This window comes from Tursiops truncatus, chromosome 4 (assembly GCF_011762595.2).
Source record: "Tursiops truncatus isolate mTurTru1 chromosome 4, mTurTru1.mat.Y, whole genome shotgun sequence".
Classification (NCBI taxonomy): Eukaryota; Metazoa; Chordata; class Mammalia; order Artiodactyla; family Delphinidae; genus Tursiops; species Tursiops truncatus.
In genome coordinates, this window is record NC_047037.1 from 24,701,608 (window position 1) to 24,719,598 (window position 17,991).

Below are 17,991 nucleotides of genomic sequence, written 5' to 3' on the forward strand. Positions count from 1 at the left end.
GTCCGGAGCCTGTGGTCCGCAACGGGAGAGGCCACAACAGTGAGAGGCCCACATACCGGTTAAAAAACAAAAACAAAAACAAAAAAACAAAAAATACTCTGTCCCTAGCACCAAAGGTCCTATATCTTGCCTTCTACCATAATCTGTTTGGGGCCCCATTTTTATATTAATATAAATTTGATAAGCAAGTTTTATTCCAATATCTATGTTGATAGTAAGAATAATGGGTCTTAGAAGAAATACCTTAAAAGTACCATTTACCAACACCCTCTACTGAACATCATTATCTACATATAAATATCCAGGTCTAATAAATTATCTCAAAAAATGAAGTTAAAAATGCATACCTTCCTTCTTCAAGTTCCTGGATCATGTGCATGTGAGTGTATGGGGAGTAGAAATAGGTATTTCCCTTAATAGGAAGGGATGATGCCAGAGAGCCAGATTCAACTTAGTTATCATAGCATACGTCTCTCCACCTTTGGGTTTCACAATGAATTAACAAATAAGAATAAGGAACATAATATCTGATATTTTATTTTTAAACAGAAAGGCCCTATTACTATAGAAAGGACTACTTATAAGCGATCAATAATACAAACGCATGACAGACAAAACACAAGATGGAAACTTCATTAGGAAGGCATTTACTCTACAGGATCTTACCTGCATAGCTACTATATAGCAAAAACATTACATTAACATCCATATTATTATTATTAATGTTAATTGTTAAAAATAATAGCAACTACCATTTATTGAGTACTTGCTTAATGCTTATACTCATTGTACTAAACTCTAAATATATATACCTTTAATTAATTCTTAAAACTAAAGCTCAGACAGGTTCAATAACTTTCCCACGGACACAGTTTTTATGAAGCAGAACTAGGATCTCAACCTAGATGTATTGCTCCAAAGCCTTTGTTCTGAGCCACCAGACTACTGTGGAGGAAATAATTTAAATATATCACAGAAAACCTCATACCTCCTTTTGGTTATATTTGATAGCAAGTTTTAGACGACTTAAATTCATTCTTTCTTCTAGTAGTCCCCGTTTGTCAAGAGGCTCATCACTAGATGTATGGTTTAGGATAACTTCTAATTCGCGAGAATTCCGGGCTTGTGCAAGTAAATCTTTAGCAAACATTTTACATTGCCGGGCTAGTTCCTCATAATCATTCCTGCAAAGTGCAACAGTCTATTATTAGAAATGTCACTTCCATCTTCTAATTAAGCTGTTTTCACTAGAACATTTTTTACTCAGTAACATTTTAATTCTGATACTGCTACACAACATCTTTTGTGCTGATAGTCAAAGGAACCTACTGGTGCATAAATTCTCCATAGCTTTGGGGAAAATTGTAACACGATTATGTTCTCTGTGTTCACACTGATAACCTTAGGTAAGCACAATGTTTTCTTACATATACTGATATTCCTAGAAGTTCTGATAATATTTGTCAACCAGCTCTTCACTTAACTCATTTGCCCTCATTCTATAATAGTTTTGTATAAAGCTTCCTTTTATATTATTTATCTAAACAATAGATAGTAATATCTTGATGCTATCCAATAAATTATTATATAATTTTTAACTGGAAGTTTTTTCAAGGATAGTCTACAACATGTTTATGCTACTTCTGATATTAAAATAGTATTGTTTCATTTTTAAAGTGCGCATTTAAACAAAATTCAAGTTAGAAAGAAAACTACTGAAACACACCTAGTACAGAATTCTCTTTCAGAATCACTATTCCTTGAAAGTTAGGACTTACCTGCTCATTAAAAGCAAGCCTAAATCACTTCTGAGAAACTAAGAAGTTTTAGTAGATAATTCTTTTTAAAATATCAATTACATTAAGCTTATGCCTGAGTGGAACAACTTAAGAATAAAGTTAGAAATAAATAATTATGAATTAATTGGGGTTAGATTTCAGAAAATAATTTTTCATTCAGTTTTTTTAAAGGGAAAGGAAGGGAAAATAGGGAGATTTCCCATTGATTAATTTTTTTTTTCCAATGGGATTTTCCAAGAACTGGCTGCATAAAATTATAACTCAAGGAATTAAAAAGTTTTCCTCACCAGCTAACATTTTTTCATCCATTCTTGCCACTTACTATGTAACCAAAATTATCTAAGAATAAATAGTTGAATTTCTTTTTTAAAAAAATTAATTAATTTATTTATCTTTGGCTGCGTTGCTGCATACAGGTTTTCTCTAGTTGTGGTGAGCGGGGGCTACTCTTCGTTGCATTGCGCGGGCTTCTCACTGTGGTGGCTTCTCTTGTTGCGGAGCATGGGCTCTAGGCACGCGGGCTTCAGTAGTTGTGGTGCACAGGCTTAGCTGCTCCGCAGCATGTGGGATCTTCCCGGACCAGGGATCGAACCCGTGTCCCCTGCATTGGCAGGTGGATTCTTAACCAATGCGCCACCAGGGAAGCCCAGTAGTTGAATTAACAAACAACGTATTACCTACTTCTTAGTCTAGGAATCTAACTGCAGTCTAATCAATTTTATGTCTACATGCTATGTTTCTCCTACTAGAAAATCTCACCAAACAGTGAAAAGGGACAAAGTCTGGGTGTGTGGAATGTACCCGACATACAAAAAGCATTCTATATGCTTCTGAAAGTTATGAAGGATCGGGCTCCAAGGATGATTACAGAATCTAGGAATGAAGGGAGTAGGACAGAGAGCAGTTATAAATAAGTTTTTTCTTGCTTAAGGCTACCATTCCCACTACTCTTCACACTGCCTTAGAATGCCTCCGGCAATGCTGAACAAAGTAGGGATTTAAGGGTGGTGGAAGAGTGGAAGAAGGAAGATGGGGAAGGAGTGACGTAAGTGGTACTGGGGTCTATTCCACTGAGGGAAAAGGAAAATCCCAAGTATGTGGCAGCAAGGTTTGGTCATTTTGGATCAAATGTAGATAAATAAATGATAATTTGGTCTATGAAAAAACTCAGGCTGAAAATATTCTGGAAAACAAAGAGATAATTTACAATTTCCGGGGCTTCCTTGGTGGTGCAGTGGTTAATAATCCGCCTGCCAATGCAGGGGACATGGGTTCGAACCCTGGTCCGGGAAGATCCCAAATGCCGCAAAGCAACTAAACCTGTGTGCCACAACTACTGAGCCTGCACTCTAGAGCCCGTGAGCCACAACTACCGAGCCCGTGTGCTGCAACTACTGAAGCTCATGCACCTAGAGCCCATGCTCCGCAACAAGAGAAGCCACTGCACTGCAATGAAGAGTAGCCTCTGCTCACCACAACTAGAGAAAGCCTGTGCACAGAGCAACGAAGACCCAACACAGCCAAAAGTAAATAAATAAAATAAAATTTTTAAAAAATTTACAATTTCCATTCATTCCCACCTGAATTCCACCTCCACAAGGCTTAGTTCTTTTAAATCAGCACTAAGTTCAAATGCTCGCAGAATTGGATCCTCCTCTGTTAACATTATTAAAGCTGGACTGGCCAAGCAGCGATATATATCAAGACGAAACCTGTGATAAAATTTGATTCCATAATGTAAAACAAATTTATTAGATAAACATGATCAGTATCTTTAGCCTATAATTTTCATAAATTTAAAGTATTATAAAATTAAAAGAAAATAAAACTATAAAATACTTATTATAAGGTAAAAAGAAAAAGACTTAAAAATAAATATTTTGAAATATAAATATTGCAATTTTTTATATATACTGCTTATAAAGAAATTGTTTTAGTATTTGTTTTCATAGATTCAAAACTTTGTATCCTTCAATTCAATCTAATTAAAAAATTTCTATTCCTGAACTCAGTATTATTTTAAATGAAATATGTTAATAACTAATACATTTTGAATATGATATGGATGATCATTAAATTTTCCTTCCCCAGTGATAAGTTTACTTTAATATGCTACATATGTATAACACATGACTCATTCAACCAGGTTATTTTTGAAAGACCTTTCAAATCTTAAGAATGATTTGAATGAAATTTGAATGAAATCATTGATTTATGTCTAACCTCTAACTAATAGAAAAGTACTCCCTTTACCTTCTGTAAACTAATTAATGTTTATAATCAATATCTAAATAGGAACCAAGTCAGAAAAATTTTGCTATAATTCTTTCATTTATAAATATATAATTCTTAATTTAAAATTTGGTAGGTATTATATAAATATTTTTTCTTTTAAATACAAATTTAATATATGCTTGTTTAAAAAAAAGCAAGCAGTTTAGAAACATAATGCTCCCCAATTCTCCTCCTTCCACCAACTCCACTCCTCAAAGAGAGTCACATTTCAGAGAGTTATGAAAATCTTTCCTGATATTTTCTATTCACACACAAACATAATCAGACACACTGTGTACAGGGACAACTATTTCTTCTTTTTTCTTTTCTGAGTATGTTTATTGATTTTTATCAATTTTTGGTTATTCATAAGGAATCAGCTTTCATGCTACTTTTGTGACAAGCCTACAACCCTAAAATTCTTAGGTGAAATTTATTGCATCTGAATTTCCAAGACACTTTTTAAATTTTTTTTCTTTTTTTATTTCTTTTTTTAAATTAATTTTTATTGCAGTATGGTTGCTTTACAATGTTGTGTTAGCCTCCACTGCACAACAAAATGAATCTGCCATACATACAGATATCCTCTCCCTTTTGGGCTTCCCTCCCATTTAGGTCACCACAGTGCATTAGGTAGAGCTCCCTGTGCTGTACAGTATGTTCCCATCAGTTGTCTATTTTATACATAGTATCAGTAATGGATATGTGTCAGTCTCCCAATTCCTCCCACCCTACCCCTTTCCCCCTTGGTATCCATACATTTGTTCTCTACATCTGTGTCTCTATTTCTGCTTTGCAAATAAGATCATCTGTACCACTTTTTTAGATTCCACATATACGCGTTATTATATGATATTTGCTTTTCTCTTTCTGACTTACTTCACTCTGTGTGACATTCTCTAGAAGGGACAACTATTTCTATGTCACTACATATAGAGTCATCTCGTTATTTCCTAAAACTGGATGGTTTTCCATTTGATGGCAGTCCATCCAATCTCCATTAATGGAACTTTAGGTTGTTTCTGATTTTTTACTTCCATAAATAATGTAAAACTGATTATTCTTTAGTTCATATACCCTTTGCACATTCAGAACTGCTGGATAAAACACCATGTGCATTTTAAATTCTGGTAGATGTTTCCAAAGCACTAACAATAAGGAGAGCTCATTTTCCCCTACATCTTCATTAGTACATTGCTACCCTAACAGATGAAAAATAGAATTTTAAGAGTTGTATTACTCTGAATTTCTTTAAAAGCTTAAGCATCTTTTCATGTTTACTATTTGTTTATACTTCTGTAAACTACCTGTTCATTTGCATTAGCCTATTTTTCTGGTGTTTTTTTTTTTTAAATCACCAATTTGTAAAACCTCTTTATATATAAAAGAAATTAGCCCTCTGTCTAGTCAAAAATATTTTAAATACTTTTCTCTCATTGGTTGTCTTTTACTTTGTTTGCAATGGAATTTTTCTGTATGGAAATTTAAAACTTTTATGTAACAAATTTATTGAAATATTCCTTATTTACATGATAGGTCTCATGTCTTACTTAGACACAAAAATAGACTCTATACAAAGCATTTTTTTCTATATAATGCATTTCTAAGAAAACAATTTTTATGAAATCCAGCTCTGATCGAGATATTTAATTAACAAGTACAATTACCTGTATCTTAAGTAAGGATTTCTACAGAGGTATTTGCCTATACCAAAACTGTCCAAAAACTTGAGAAAAATATATATAATTGAGCAACTTATCTTTCTGTTTCCATCATAGCAATTAATTTTTATAGTAATTAATTTTATCAGATTGTCTCTAAAAATGACTTTTGTATTAACCTACATAGTCATGTTTCAAAATATGGATTAGTGACAAAATGCACAGGAAGAGTGACTGCTAGTACTGGTGGCAACCAACTATGCTGGAGTAATAATGGAATAGCCATAGTATGGAAAGCAATTAGATATAATCTGAAAAATAATGAGGCTGCCTCGCTTTATTAAATCTGTCATTTTTGGTATTCAAAACACTATCAAAAGTAATGGTGGGGGCTTCCCTGGTGGCGCAGTGGTTGGGAGTCTGCCTGCTGATGCAGGGGACACGGGTTCGTGCCCCAGTCCGGGAAGATCCCACATGCCGCGGAGCCACTGGGCCCGTGAGCCATGGCCACTGAGCCTGCACGTCCGGAGCCTGTTCTCCGCAATGGGAGAGGCCACAACAGTGAGAGGGGTGCGTACCGCAAAAAAAAAAAAAAAAAGTAATGGTGGGATATGAAGAGGTCAGTGATTTCACTACACAAAATATATGCATAAAAATGGACAAATTTTTTTTTTAAAAATCAACTATTTCAGGTCACTGGAAATTGTCTATTGAGAATCAATTATTGGAAAACTGCCAGAGCTTCAGGCAGGAATGGCTGGAATCCGCAGCCTTCTCACCTGAGGCTACCTCTTCACCTCTGCCTCCAGTTCACTCAATGAGAACTGCAGTTTTCCAGCCTGAAGCTGGTAAATCTGTATCTTTGTGCTAAAGGGGTAAAAATCAATTCATTGGGAAGCAAAAACCTACAGCTCTGCTGGCTGAAAGGATTAGACTTAGTAGAGATGAACAAGGAAAACCTGCAGCTTTGCAAGGCCAAGCTTGCAGTCTGATTTGAGACAAAGAGTGGACCAATCAGAAATTTAATAGGGAGATCTTGGAAATGAGAAAAGATATACAAGCATTCATATATAGTCTCCACAAATCCCTGGCTGACTAAAAAATTAGGCATGTGTGCCAAGCATTAGAAAGTCTGATAAAAAGAAAAAGTTCCTCAAGGGAACTCTTGAGAAATGGCTGCAACTTTGAATGCCTTCTCCAAGTAACTCACAGACTGTTTGTTTGTGTCTTACATTCCACATACAAGTGAAATCATATGGTGTTTGTCTTTTTCCGTCTGATTTATTTCACTTAGCATAATGCCCTCAAGCTCCATCACGTTGTTGCAAATGGCAAGACTGCATCACCTGGCACTGCATCATCTCTGAAATTTAAAACCCAACATCTTAGAAATACAGATTGCCTCTCTTCCTTATTGCTAGTATCCTAACTCTTCGACGTCACTGAAACCTTTACCCATCCCTTACTCATTTGTTAGCTTCCTTTTCTCCTGCAGGTCTGCTTAGCAATTCCTGGAAATGACTTCAGTCAGATGCCTTTGACATTTGCTATAACTGTTTTCTCAAACATCAATAACAAACTCTCTCAACGTCTTCAACAAATATACCAGACCATCCCTAAATAAACCACACTCACATACTGTGTAAAATGCCTTTTACCTGTTAATTCTTATCGATACTTAAACACTGAGCTCAAGCCACAGCTCCTCTAAAAACTTTCAAACCAAGCTTTTTCCACAGCTCAAACCAAGACAGGTAAAGTGTTTTCTCCAGCTCCAACCCCCCACCTCCAACTGCTTAAACTACACACATATTTAATAAGCATACCTAATAATATTTAATATTTGAAAAATATTTATATTTAATATTAATAAAGGATTTTAATACTAGAAGAAGTCTTAAAGATCATTTCTGCTTGTCATTTTATAGCGTATTTTATTTTATTTGCCAAGCTGCACGGCTTGCAGGATCTTAGTTCCCTAACCAGGGACTGAAACTGCCCTATCAACTTCACTGACACTGCCCTCGGCAGTGAAAGCACAGAGTCCTAATCACTGGATTGCCACAGAATTCCCCATAGACTAGTCATTTTAAAACTAAAAAGTTAAATGAAATTGGCATAGCTATTAACCAGATCTTATCAAAGAGAAACACAGATCTCATTGTAAGATAGACTTGAAAATAGAGGGACTTCCCTGGTGGCGCAGTGGTTAAGAATCCGCCTGCCAATGCAGGCGACATGGGTACCAGCCCTGGTCTGGGAAGATCCCACATGCCGCAGAGCAACTAAGCCCATGCACCACAACTACTGAGCCTGTGCTCTAGAGCCAACACAGCCAAAAATAAATAAATTAATTAATTAAAAAAATAGAAAAAATATCCAGTACAATCTCTGCAAGTAAACATTAAATTGATTCCCAGGAGACTTTTCCAATTTATGGATTTGTGACTATCTGTTGAAAGGTGAGGAAGGAGGCAGGGTGGATGGTTTGCAGCTTTAAAGCTAATTTCAAATATACTGCACAACAATCCTTAACTAGAAAACAATGTCAACGGATGACCTCGGACTTCCAAACCACATTTTCTGTAGTAAATGCTAAACTTGATACTATTTCAACTATATTTGACTACTATATAGATAATATATACATAAAGGCATATGCTGAAAATTAGATTCTCAAGTCTAGCCCAGAACCATACACCTTATACAACATGCACATGTGTGATCTTGCTCAACCTGTCCAAGAAGGGGTACTTTCTTGTTCATTCACTCCTCAGTTGTTCTTAATATTTTTGACTGGGAAGAATGGGAAGAGAAGAAGACTCAAATACTGTGTGAGAGGGGAAAAAGAGGCATAACAGGTTGAATATCTAGTTAGATAGATAATAGTTTTTATTTTCTTATAAATAAGACAGGAAGTGGTATCTCTACCCCTTCCAGTGCTTGGAAATTCTCTTAGATTAATACACTCTGCTTTTAAAAAGCAAATAGTGACCCCATCCCTGTCCAGCAGAAGTATGAGATAAACCTTATTCATTATTTGAAATTTTTTCCTAATTATTCATCATTTAGTAAATACTTCTTTAAAATGCAGAACTCATTGTATTAAGCAAAGGAGCTAGAAGTCTGGCTTTCATTAGTCATTGCAGTACCATATTTCTTAAAGTAGACATAGAAAGAAAAACAACAACAAAAACTTCATTGACATATACCTTACTGCATAATACATCTTAATTTAAACCTTAATTTTCTGACCTGGAATGTCGAAGGCTGTCCTTTTTGTTTTTTGCAGAACACAATGTACATTCACAGCCAACCGCATGGGGCTTAGGTAGAGATACATCCTGTTTTAACAGCATTGTAAGAATTTCATAGTTGTTACGATGAGCAGCTAAAATGACAGGTGCAACATCCATAGTTGTTGAATACTCAGGATTCTGAATTCGCTCCATTAGTTTCTGAAAAATATTTATATAAACGTCCAAAAGTTCTTATTTGTGACTTCAGAAAAACATTTATCTAAAAAATGTAATGAAAAATATTGAATGCACAAAGAATACAAAAATTATTTTGAGGAATATGATAAACATTTTCCTAGAATCAAATCTTTTTTGAAACCTCAAAACTTCAACTTTAGTTAATAAATGCAATATAATCATGACAGACAAAATCTTCAATAGGAAATGTTCATACTAACAAAGAAGTGTGGATATCTAGAGAAATACTTTAGGAGAAAGTGTTTCATTTTCACAGGATTATGGAAACATGCATGACAAGGATAAAGAACAAGAATTTTAGAAAAACAATATAATGGAAAAACAGAAATGTTAAAAGTAGGCAAAATATAAATGCATGAGAAAAACAAGTTTAATTCCACCTCTATGGCAAAACCTTGCCACATTGATAGCAACGAAGTTACTTGAAAGGAATAAGTAAATAGGAAGCACTCTTCATTTTGTGTAATTCTCTACATATTCTCAAACACCACCTATACTACTTCCTGTTACAAATGCACAAAAACACTAACAATCATAGCTCCTGGAACTATTAGGCAGTTTACATTTATCATCTCATTTAATCCCAATAGCCTGCAAAATTGAACATTATAATCCCCACGAAGAAACTGAGGCTCAGAGAAGTTAATGTGCCCGAGCTACGACGAGAGTGGCAAAGTGCAGATAGACCCCAGCTGAGTGTTATTCTGGAGGCTGAGCTCCTTTCACTACATGGGCTCATGCCTGGTGATTGCATGACACGAGGAAAGAAACATTAGTAAATAAAGAGCAGGATTAAATAAAGAAGGTTGACTATTTTATGACTGTTACATATTCTTTCTAATACTTATCATTTTTTCACAGATGTTTTCCTGTGAGCTGTTTGATTCCATAGTATAAGCTCATCAAGTTCACCATTAATTTTTGTAATTTTTATTAACATTGTAAAAGTAGTGCACACATTATAAAATATCTGAAAAATATGCAAAAGCAGAAAGAATAAAAATGTTCATGTTCCTACTACCCAAAATATTTTACAGTATTTCCTTTTAGTCCTTTCTCCACCACACCCGCTTTTTAAGGGCAACTTTGGCATGAATGACTTGGCATCAACGATTAAAAACAATGGTCCTTAATATTTTGAAGATCAAGGACCCTTATAATGATCTCGTAAAGCTATAACCCAGAATCTTCTGGAAAAAAAAATTCATGTACAGAATTTTGCATGCAGTTTAAGGAAGTTCATAGACTCTATGTTCAAGATATTTTATTCTGCTAATATAAATAATACTACCACAAACATCTTTATGAATACAGCTTTTTCAAAATTCAGGATTATCTCATTAACATAGAACCCCTGAAGTGGAATTATAGGTCTGAAGGCCACGAACAATTTTGAAGCTTTTTATACATATTATCAAAGTCCTTTTAATAGTTTATATTACCAATAATATAGGAATGTACCCACCCACTAAGGTTTACTCACCAGCACTGAGCATGATCACACTCCCAAGTTATGAGTGAAAAAACTATCATGAAATATTAATTTACTTTTCTTTGATTACTGGTAAATTTTAGTATTTTCTGACATTCTTATCTTTTTTTTCCTCTTTTATGAATAGTTTGTTTATACACTTCCCATCTATTTACTGGGGACTTCAAATTAATGAATTTATTTTAAAATTACAGAAAAATCTAAAAATTTACTTCATTCCCCCTAATTACAAAAAAAGAGGTTATAAAGAGGAGAAAATCATATTTAATCCCTTAAGAAAAAAAATGGTCCTCATTTTTCCTATGAAACATAATTAACTGTATGAAAAAAGCTATTAGAGACAGATGATTAAAGTTCCTAATTTCAATGCTCATAATATAATCTACATACTATCAAAAAAAACACCTGTATTTAAAAGTGAAAATTTATCAAAAAACAATTTTGATAAGCCAAGAATATACAATGAATTCACTGAGATGGTAAAAAAAAAGTATATAAAAATATTTGATACTGCCTGTCCAGTTGTAATGAGGCCGTTAAAATGTGATCTTGTCACTGGAAGTATTCAGGCAAAGCCTGGATAACTTTCTTTGTTAGAGATAGTGTAAAAAGTGTTCTTTCATTGAGTAGGTGAGGACTGACCACACTTACAACTCAGTATTTGATTGGCAGTGGCAATGGTGATGAAATGATATCAGTCAGTTGCTCCAATACCCTGGCACACTACACTCACCCTCCCTAAGAGTGTAAATGGATTAAAAGACTAGAAGGTGGAATAGGTATACCAAAATATACTAGTAACTGCAGGATAGGTGTCAGAAAATTGAATAGGATTTCTGATCATTTCTGATCTTTTGGATAGGAGTTATATTATTGGCCCTTTTTTCTCTACTCTTGTTGGCTGCTTACCACCACTTAAACTAGTTGGAACTATCCTCTGGAGAAAGTCATGCTTACACAAACTTTGTAATAGTTTAAATGAGAGAAAAATATTTCAGTTAATATATGATAAAGTATGCAATTTAGGGGAGCTTCTCATCGCTCTCAGAATATGGCGGATAATTTGCAACCAATTTATAATTCTTTCTTAAAACAATATTTTTCTTCTGAGTATAGCCAGTTTACACTCCCAGAAATTAATTTTTACTGATTGTTTTACTACATCCTCACCAATAATGAATATTATAACTTTAAAATTTTGATACACAACAAATATCTCTCTTTTTTTTTTTTTTTTTTTGTGGTACGCGGGCCTCTCACTGTTGTGGCCTCTCCCATTGCGGAGCACGGCTCCGGACGCGCAGGCTCAGCGGCCATGGCTCACGGGCCCAGCCGCTCCGCGGCATGTGGGATCCTCCCGGACCGGGGCACGAACCCGTGTTCCCTGCATCGGCAGGCGGACTCTCAACCACTGCGCCACTAGATAAGCCCCAAATATCTCATTTTTACAGTAGAATTTATTTAATTATTAGTGACTATCTTCCTAGTTACAAAAGCAATAAAGAAAAATTTTAAAGTAAGGAAAAATATCCTTAATTTGGCAATGTGATGACTGCTGTTAGGTAACATTTTGCTACATTTCCATACAGTTCCTTTTCTGTGCATATTTTTAATCTCAGATCATATTATATGTACAGTTTACTAGTCTCAGTTTTTCCCTTCTGTATCATATTTTTTCATGTTCCTAATTATTCCTTTAAAAAAATCATGTTAATATATATGTAATTATTTATGTTTCCAATCTTCTATTTTGGGATGTTTAGATTGTGTCACATGGTTTTTTCATTGCTACAATTAAGATTACAAGTAACACTTCTGTCCACATTTCTGACCATTTCCTTTACAAATTCCTAGAGGAGGAAGCGCTAGGTTCAAGAATATGAACATCTTTCTTGTTTATGACATATCCTGCCAAACTACTTTTCAAAATACCCTCTTCCAGTGGTGTATGAGGCTGTACTACGCCTTTGCCATCAATGGTTATTAGTTTTTTTTAAAAATTTGCTGTTTGATAAGCAAAAATTAGCACCTCGTATTTGATTATTAGTAAGATTTAATATTTTGTACTTTCTTTTGAGATTTTTCCATGTCTTTTATTGATTTTGATGTTTTTCATCAATTCATCTAATATTAAGATTATGAATTTGATATATGCTGGAAATATCATTTGAAAGTTATCCATCTGCTTTCTAAATTTTGCCTGATGTCTTAATTCTAGAAGTTTAATTTCTATACAGCCAAAGGCTGTGCCACTGTGATTTTTCTCCAAAGTCCTTCCCTCCCAGTCAAATATTCACCTACATTTTCTTCCAGTTCTATGGTTTCACTGTTTATATTTAACTTTTAAATGCACCTGGAAGCTAATCTGTATTTTCAACTTAACCTGCAGAATGTTCCAAACTAAAAATACTGGATCACACTGGCAAAATTATAGAAATATCATGAATTTTAAGAAGGCTTCCTGAGAGCAACATTAATTATTCTTGCAAATGTCTACTTACTTTAAAGCAATATTTTACAGAGTAAAAAACAAAAATCTATTTCTTTAAAACAAAGCAAATTGGAGGGGAGGGAGAAAAAAATGGCAGTGGGGCAGGAGATCTATTCTGGTTTAAAAATCCAAATTAATAAATATTTAAGAGTACTAACTACTATAGTTGGTCTTGATGATCGTTTTGGTCGATGATTAAGTAGTATATCAACAGCTCCCACTACTTCAGAGTCGATTGCCACCAAAAGTGCATCTGCGGACTTTAAAAAAAAAAAAGGTTAAAACTGAAAATGGAGGATAAAAAGGTAAACTATTTATTTTTACTAATTCATAAAGAAAACTATTTTTTTAAATTGAAACTGTATTATATACAGTAATACTGAATTTTTAAAAATTTAGACTGTCCAAATAGTACATCTGCTAGCCTTGGCAGTTCTTCAGTGTACCACAACACACATATTTTTGTCCTGGTTTCACTGAATGAGCTGGTAAAATAATGAATGCTTGATAGTGGGGTTTATTAATGAAACAGTGCTGATCTATGCAGTATTAGTTGATATGTTATTTTTTTCAAGATGTTTACTCTCGAACTTTGGACCAAAAGAATCTTCATTACTCCAAATCTATAAAAGAAATTGCCAAGAACAATTACTACAGGTAAAGGATTGTTTTCTGTCTGATAAAAATGATAATGCAACCATGAGGCTAGGGGACAATGAAAAATATGTTAACAGAAGGCGGAGCCCCTCTGTTCTCATCTTTAAAGCACACACGGCTGACTGAAATGGTACAAATATGGCATTAATATTAGCAATCTTTTTCTTTTTGTTGGTGGTGCCACACTGATTGCGGGATCTTAGTTCGCTGACCAGGGATCGAACCCAGGCCACAGCAGTGAAAGCGCCGAGTCGTAACCACTGGGCCACCAGGAAATTCCCAACATCAGCAATCTTAGCAAGTAAAAATCACGAAGAACTAGGATACCAATGTCCTTAGAGACAAGCCGGAGAAGTGACTTTATAGTTTTACTCCCAAACTATAGGTCATTTTGAAGCTCCAACTTTGACAGGAGGAAAAGTAATTAAATAGAAGCTGAGGAAATGGAGATTTTTCAACTTTTCGATATAACAAACTCTTCAGTCCTATTGTGATATTTGGCAAGTGAGACATCAGGTTTGGGGTTTCTTTTTGTTTTGCTTTGTTTTGTTTTTTTAAGGAAAACCATAAAGGCAGAAGCAAAAAGTGAGGCTAGGTAATGATTTAATCTAAGAAAATACCCTGATTATTTAAAAATGTACCCTGTACATTTTTAAACTATTATACTGTTTAACAACTATTTAAATCAATATTCTCTCCCATGAAAATGAAATTATACCAGATCTTTAATATTCTTTGTAGCTGAAAAGAAAGCTTTCATCCACTTTCTCTAGATGTCAAAAACAGGACTAAAAATGGCAGACTTCATCTGGATGTCTAAAAATAGGACTAAGCACCCCAAATAATTGGGTTGGGGTCACATTCAACCATTAGGAACTGCCTATGTATTCCTACAGGAAAAACTCCCCACCCTCATGGGAAATTTAATTCATTATTTTATCCCTTAAACATTTTAGGGTTCACTGGGCTGTAGCCTACTCTTTAAAAGCTAGCACTATTATTCTTCTGCTTTACAAACGTTTCTCTTCAGTTTTTACTGTACTTGGTCAGGTGAAGCAAACAAGCAAAAAGAACCATGTGTTCATTACTACTAAACAGTTCATTTATGGTTTTTAATTTTAACCTATAAAGCTACCTATAGTAATGCCACTGCTCTCCAAGTCAAAACACCAGGCAACTCCAATCATCTGAAACATAGCCATGGATCTAGCTGCAAATTTCTCCCCAAACCATACTGAGCCGTCACAAACGAACTTCATGGGCATTCTTTCCTAGAAGCAACTGCCTCACCCACACCGACTTAGAGTTGTCCATAACAGACACCTGGCTTTCCCAAGTACCCTTCAGACTAAATTAAAACCAACAAAGAAGGGAGGATGGGTGAAAAACGGCTAAAAGTTGATCATTGAGAAGATAAAATATCAGCATAGCAAAATCACTATCAATACAGAGCAGTCTGAAGCCACTTAATGTAAGGGAAAACATGTCAATAGTCTCAGACTATATGAAGCAAAGTAAAATGATTAAACTCTCAATGATTCCCACTTATGATGGTAAAGTTAAATTATATTCAGATATACTATTTAGTAAAGAATAAAGAAAGATTCATGTTAAATCTTTCAAGGCTTAAAAGGATAAGCTTCAGGTATAAAAAAATTTATGTAAAAAAGTCATGTAAGGAGTTGCCCTGGACTTATTCTGCACAATGCTGTTACTTGATATATCAAAGGCATCTCCGAAGGGAAAAATGTTTTAAATTATTTAAGTATCTCTAGGCATACAAATGTCCTCATTAGTTTTGCTTCCTAATTTTTCACAGATATTTGACCATTCTTTATTAAAATCTATTCAGTACACACCTATTATGTGTTAATGAGGTTACTATCTCCCTTCTCACCTCAGAATTTGTCTTTTCAACAATTCCCATACTCTCTCCTCAAAGCTCAGATACTCATTTATTTCATTCTTTCCCAAAGCTAAATTTTCCACCTAGGTATTCTATTTAGTGCTCTGGTCTTCTACAGGACCTTGGTCCTTCCTTCGCAGAAACACCAGTCCCAGCCCTCACCTCCCCAAACCTCCCAAAACATGAAATACTTCCTCACTCTTTGCTAATTGACATGATCCTCTCTTTCTCTCACCACTAGAGTTTTCTTTCTCTCACTCTCAGGCTCAAACTCATGCGTGTCATTTTCTCTAATTCTACTGATGCCAGTTTCAAAATCCAATGGCCTTTCCTACCATTTTCCTTGATTTCTCAGCAACGTAATAAAACCGTTTCTTTGGTTTTCACAACGTTGCATATCCTAACTCCTTTAATGAAACCCTTTCCTTCTAATGCTCTTTTTTAATGTAGATGCTCCCTGAGAAAGAATCAGCACTAGTTGTTTGCTCTTCTCTATGATTTCATCCACTCTCATGATGTCGGGTCATCTCCATGGCCACGACTGCTGTATCTCTCCAGCCCAACCTCTCCCTAGAGATGTCAGCTTTCCACTGGAAACTGCCTGATAGCCCCAAAATAAACAAGGCTAAAACCAGAATTCACAGTTCTCTGCCCCAAGTTTGACTTAACTTCCTGTTTTTCTTGCATCATTCTCCCAGTAACCCATGTTTAAGATTTTCAAATCATCTTGGACTCCTTCTCAATACCCCCCTCCAAATTTAAATACTAAGTTCTATCAATTCTTCCTTCATAACATCTCTCACATCTACCATTTTTTCCCCTATTCTTATAGCCACTATTCCAGTTCAGGCTTTAACCTCTTCACATCTGGATTATTATAAAAACTGCTCACCCAAGCTATTTATAGCCTTCCCCACTTCCCATTTTTTAATCTGTACTGAACACAGCCACTACATTAGTTTTTCTAAAATACCATTGGACACATCACATCCTTCCTCAAAAATTATTTAATGATCTCACTATCTATCATATAAAAGCCAAATTCCTTAGACTGGCATTCAAGCCCTTTTCATCAGTTTTGTCTTAGTTATTTTTCCAGATATTTTCCACTACTATCCAACCCAAATATTTTGTTCAAAAAGGCTAAGTCAATTCACTGTCTCAAGAATATACATTTACATGCCTTTGTTTACGTCCTTCTCCACCTCCTGTTTTACAGTAGTTTTAGGTAGCAGGTAAAAGCATGGACTCTGGAGCCAGAACCTGGGTTCAGATTCCAGATCTGGCATTTAAGGAGTAACTTTGGGCATGTTACTGAAACCTTCTGTACCATGGTTTCCTCCTCTATAAAATGGGGATAAATAATAGCACCTATCTCATAGAACTGTTGTAAGGATTAAGGAAGTGAATATATATTTAAGATTCCTGTCACACAGTAGAACTATATAAATATTAGCAATTATTAATATTTCAAGGCTGAGCTCAACTGCCATTCTTCCATGAAACCTTTCTTGCTAGCTCTAAACCACAGTGATCTCCTCTTTCCTATGTCTCCAAAACATTTATTGTGAACCACAAAAGTTTAAGTATAAAACAGGGTTTCTCAATGGTGTCACTATTGACATTTGAGGCCAGATAATTCGTTATTGTGGGGGGCTGTCCTGTTCACTGTAGGATGATTAGCAACGCCCTTACCTCCTACCTGCCAGACGCCAGTACTAACCCACCCCCAAGCTGCAAAACCATAAATGTTCCCAGACATTGCCAAATGTCCCCTAAGGGACAAAACTGCCGGTTGAGAGCCACTAGTATAACACAAGATAAAATACATGAAAGCACTTTGTAACCTCAAAGCGACATACAAGGGTCAAGTACTATTACCACCCAGCACTTATGAAATACACTTTTGTATCATTTGATTGATTTAAAATTCATATGCACTTTCATCGTCCAATTGGTTTTAACATCCTTTAGTACAGAACTCATGTTTTACATATTCATTTCCACAGTCACACCCAACCAAAGGCCTTGGACATCTGTTGACTGACAGATAAGACATAGGTAATTTAAGATGGAACACAGTGAACTGGAAAGAGCATGGGATTTGCAGTCAAAAGGTTGGCTTCAATCTTAGCTTTGCCCTTACTTATTTTAGAACTTTGGGCAATTCATTACAGTCTATGAGCCTCAGTTTTCTGATCTAGAAAAAATATA

General features: G+C 35.1%; 1 protein-coding gene across 9 annotated transcripts in view; it reads right to left on the reverse strand.

Moving 5' to 3' along the window:
- The window catches only part of TRPC1 (transient receptor potential cation channel subfamily C member 1), a 63,712-nt gene that overhangs the window by 33,083 nt on the left and 12,638 nt on the right, over positions 1-17,991 (reverse strand). For 2 of the 9 annotated variants that reach the window (XM_019934304.3, XM_073803723.1), the window contains exons 3-6: positions 13,373-13,474; positions 8,990-9,192; positions 3,380-3,511; positions 989-1,184 (exon numbers count right to left, since the gene is read on the reverse strand). In XM_019934304.3, the coding sequence (XP_019789863.1) occupies positions 989-1,184; positions 3,380-3,511; positions 8,990-9,192; positions 13,373-13,474 (633 nt within the window). Of the gene's footprint in view, positions 1-347; positions 471-988; positions 1,185-3,379; positions 3,512-6,944; positions 7,098-8,470; positions 8,549-8,989; positions 9,193-13,372; positions 13,475-17,991 lie in introns of those variants that run through there. The other 7 variants (XM_073803724.1, XM_073803725.1, XM_019934306.3 and 4 more) reach the window with 7 other exon arrangements.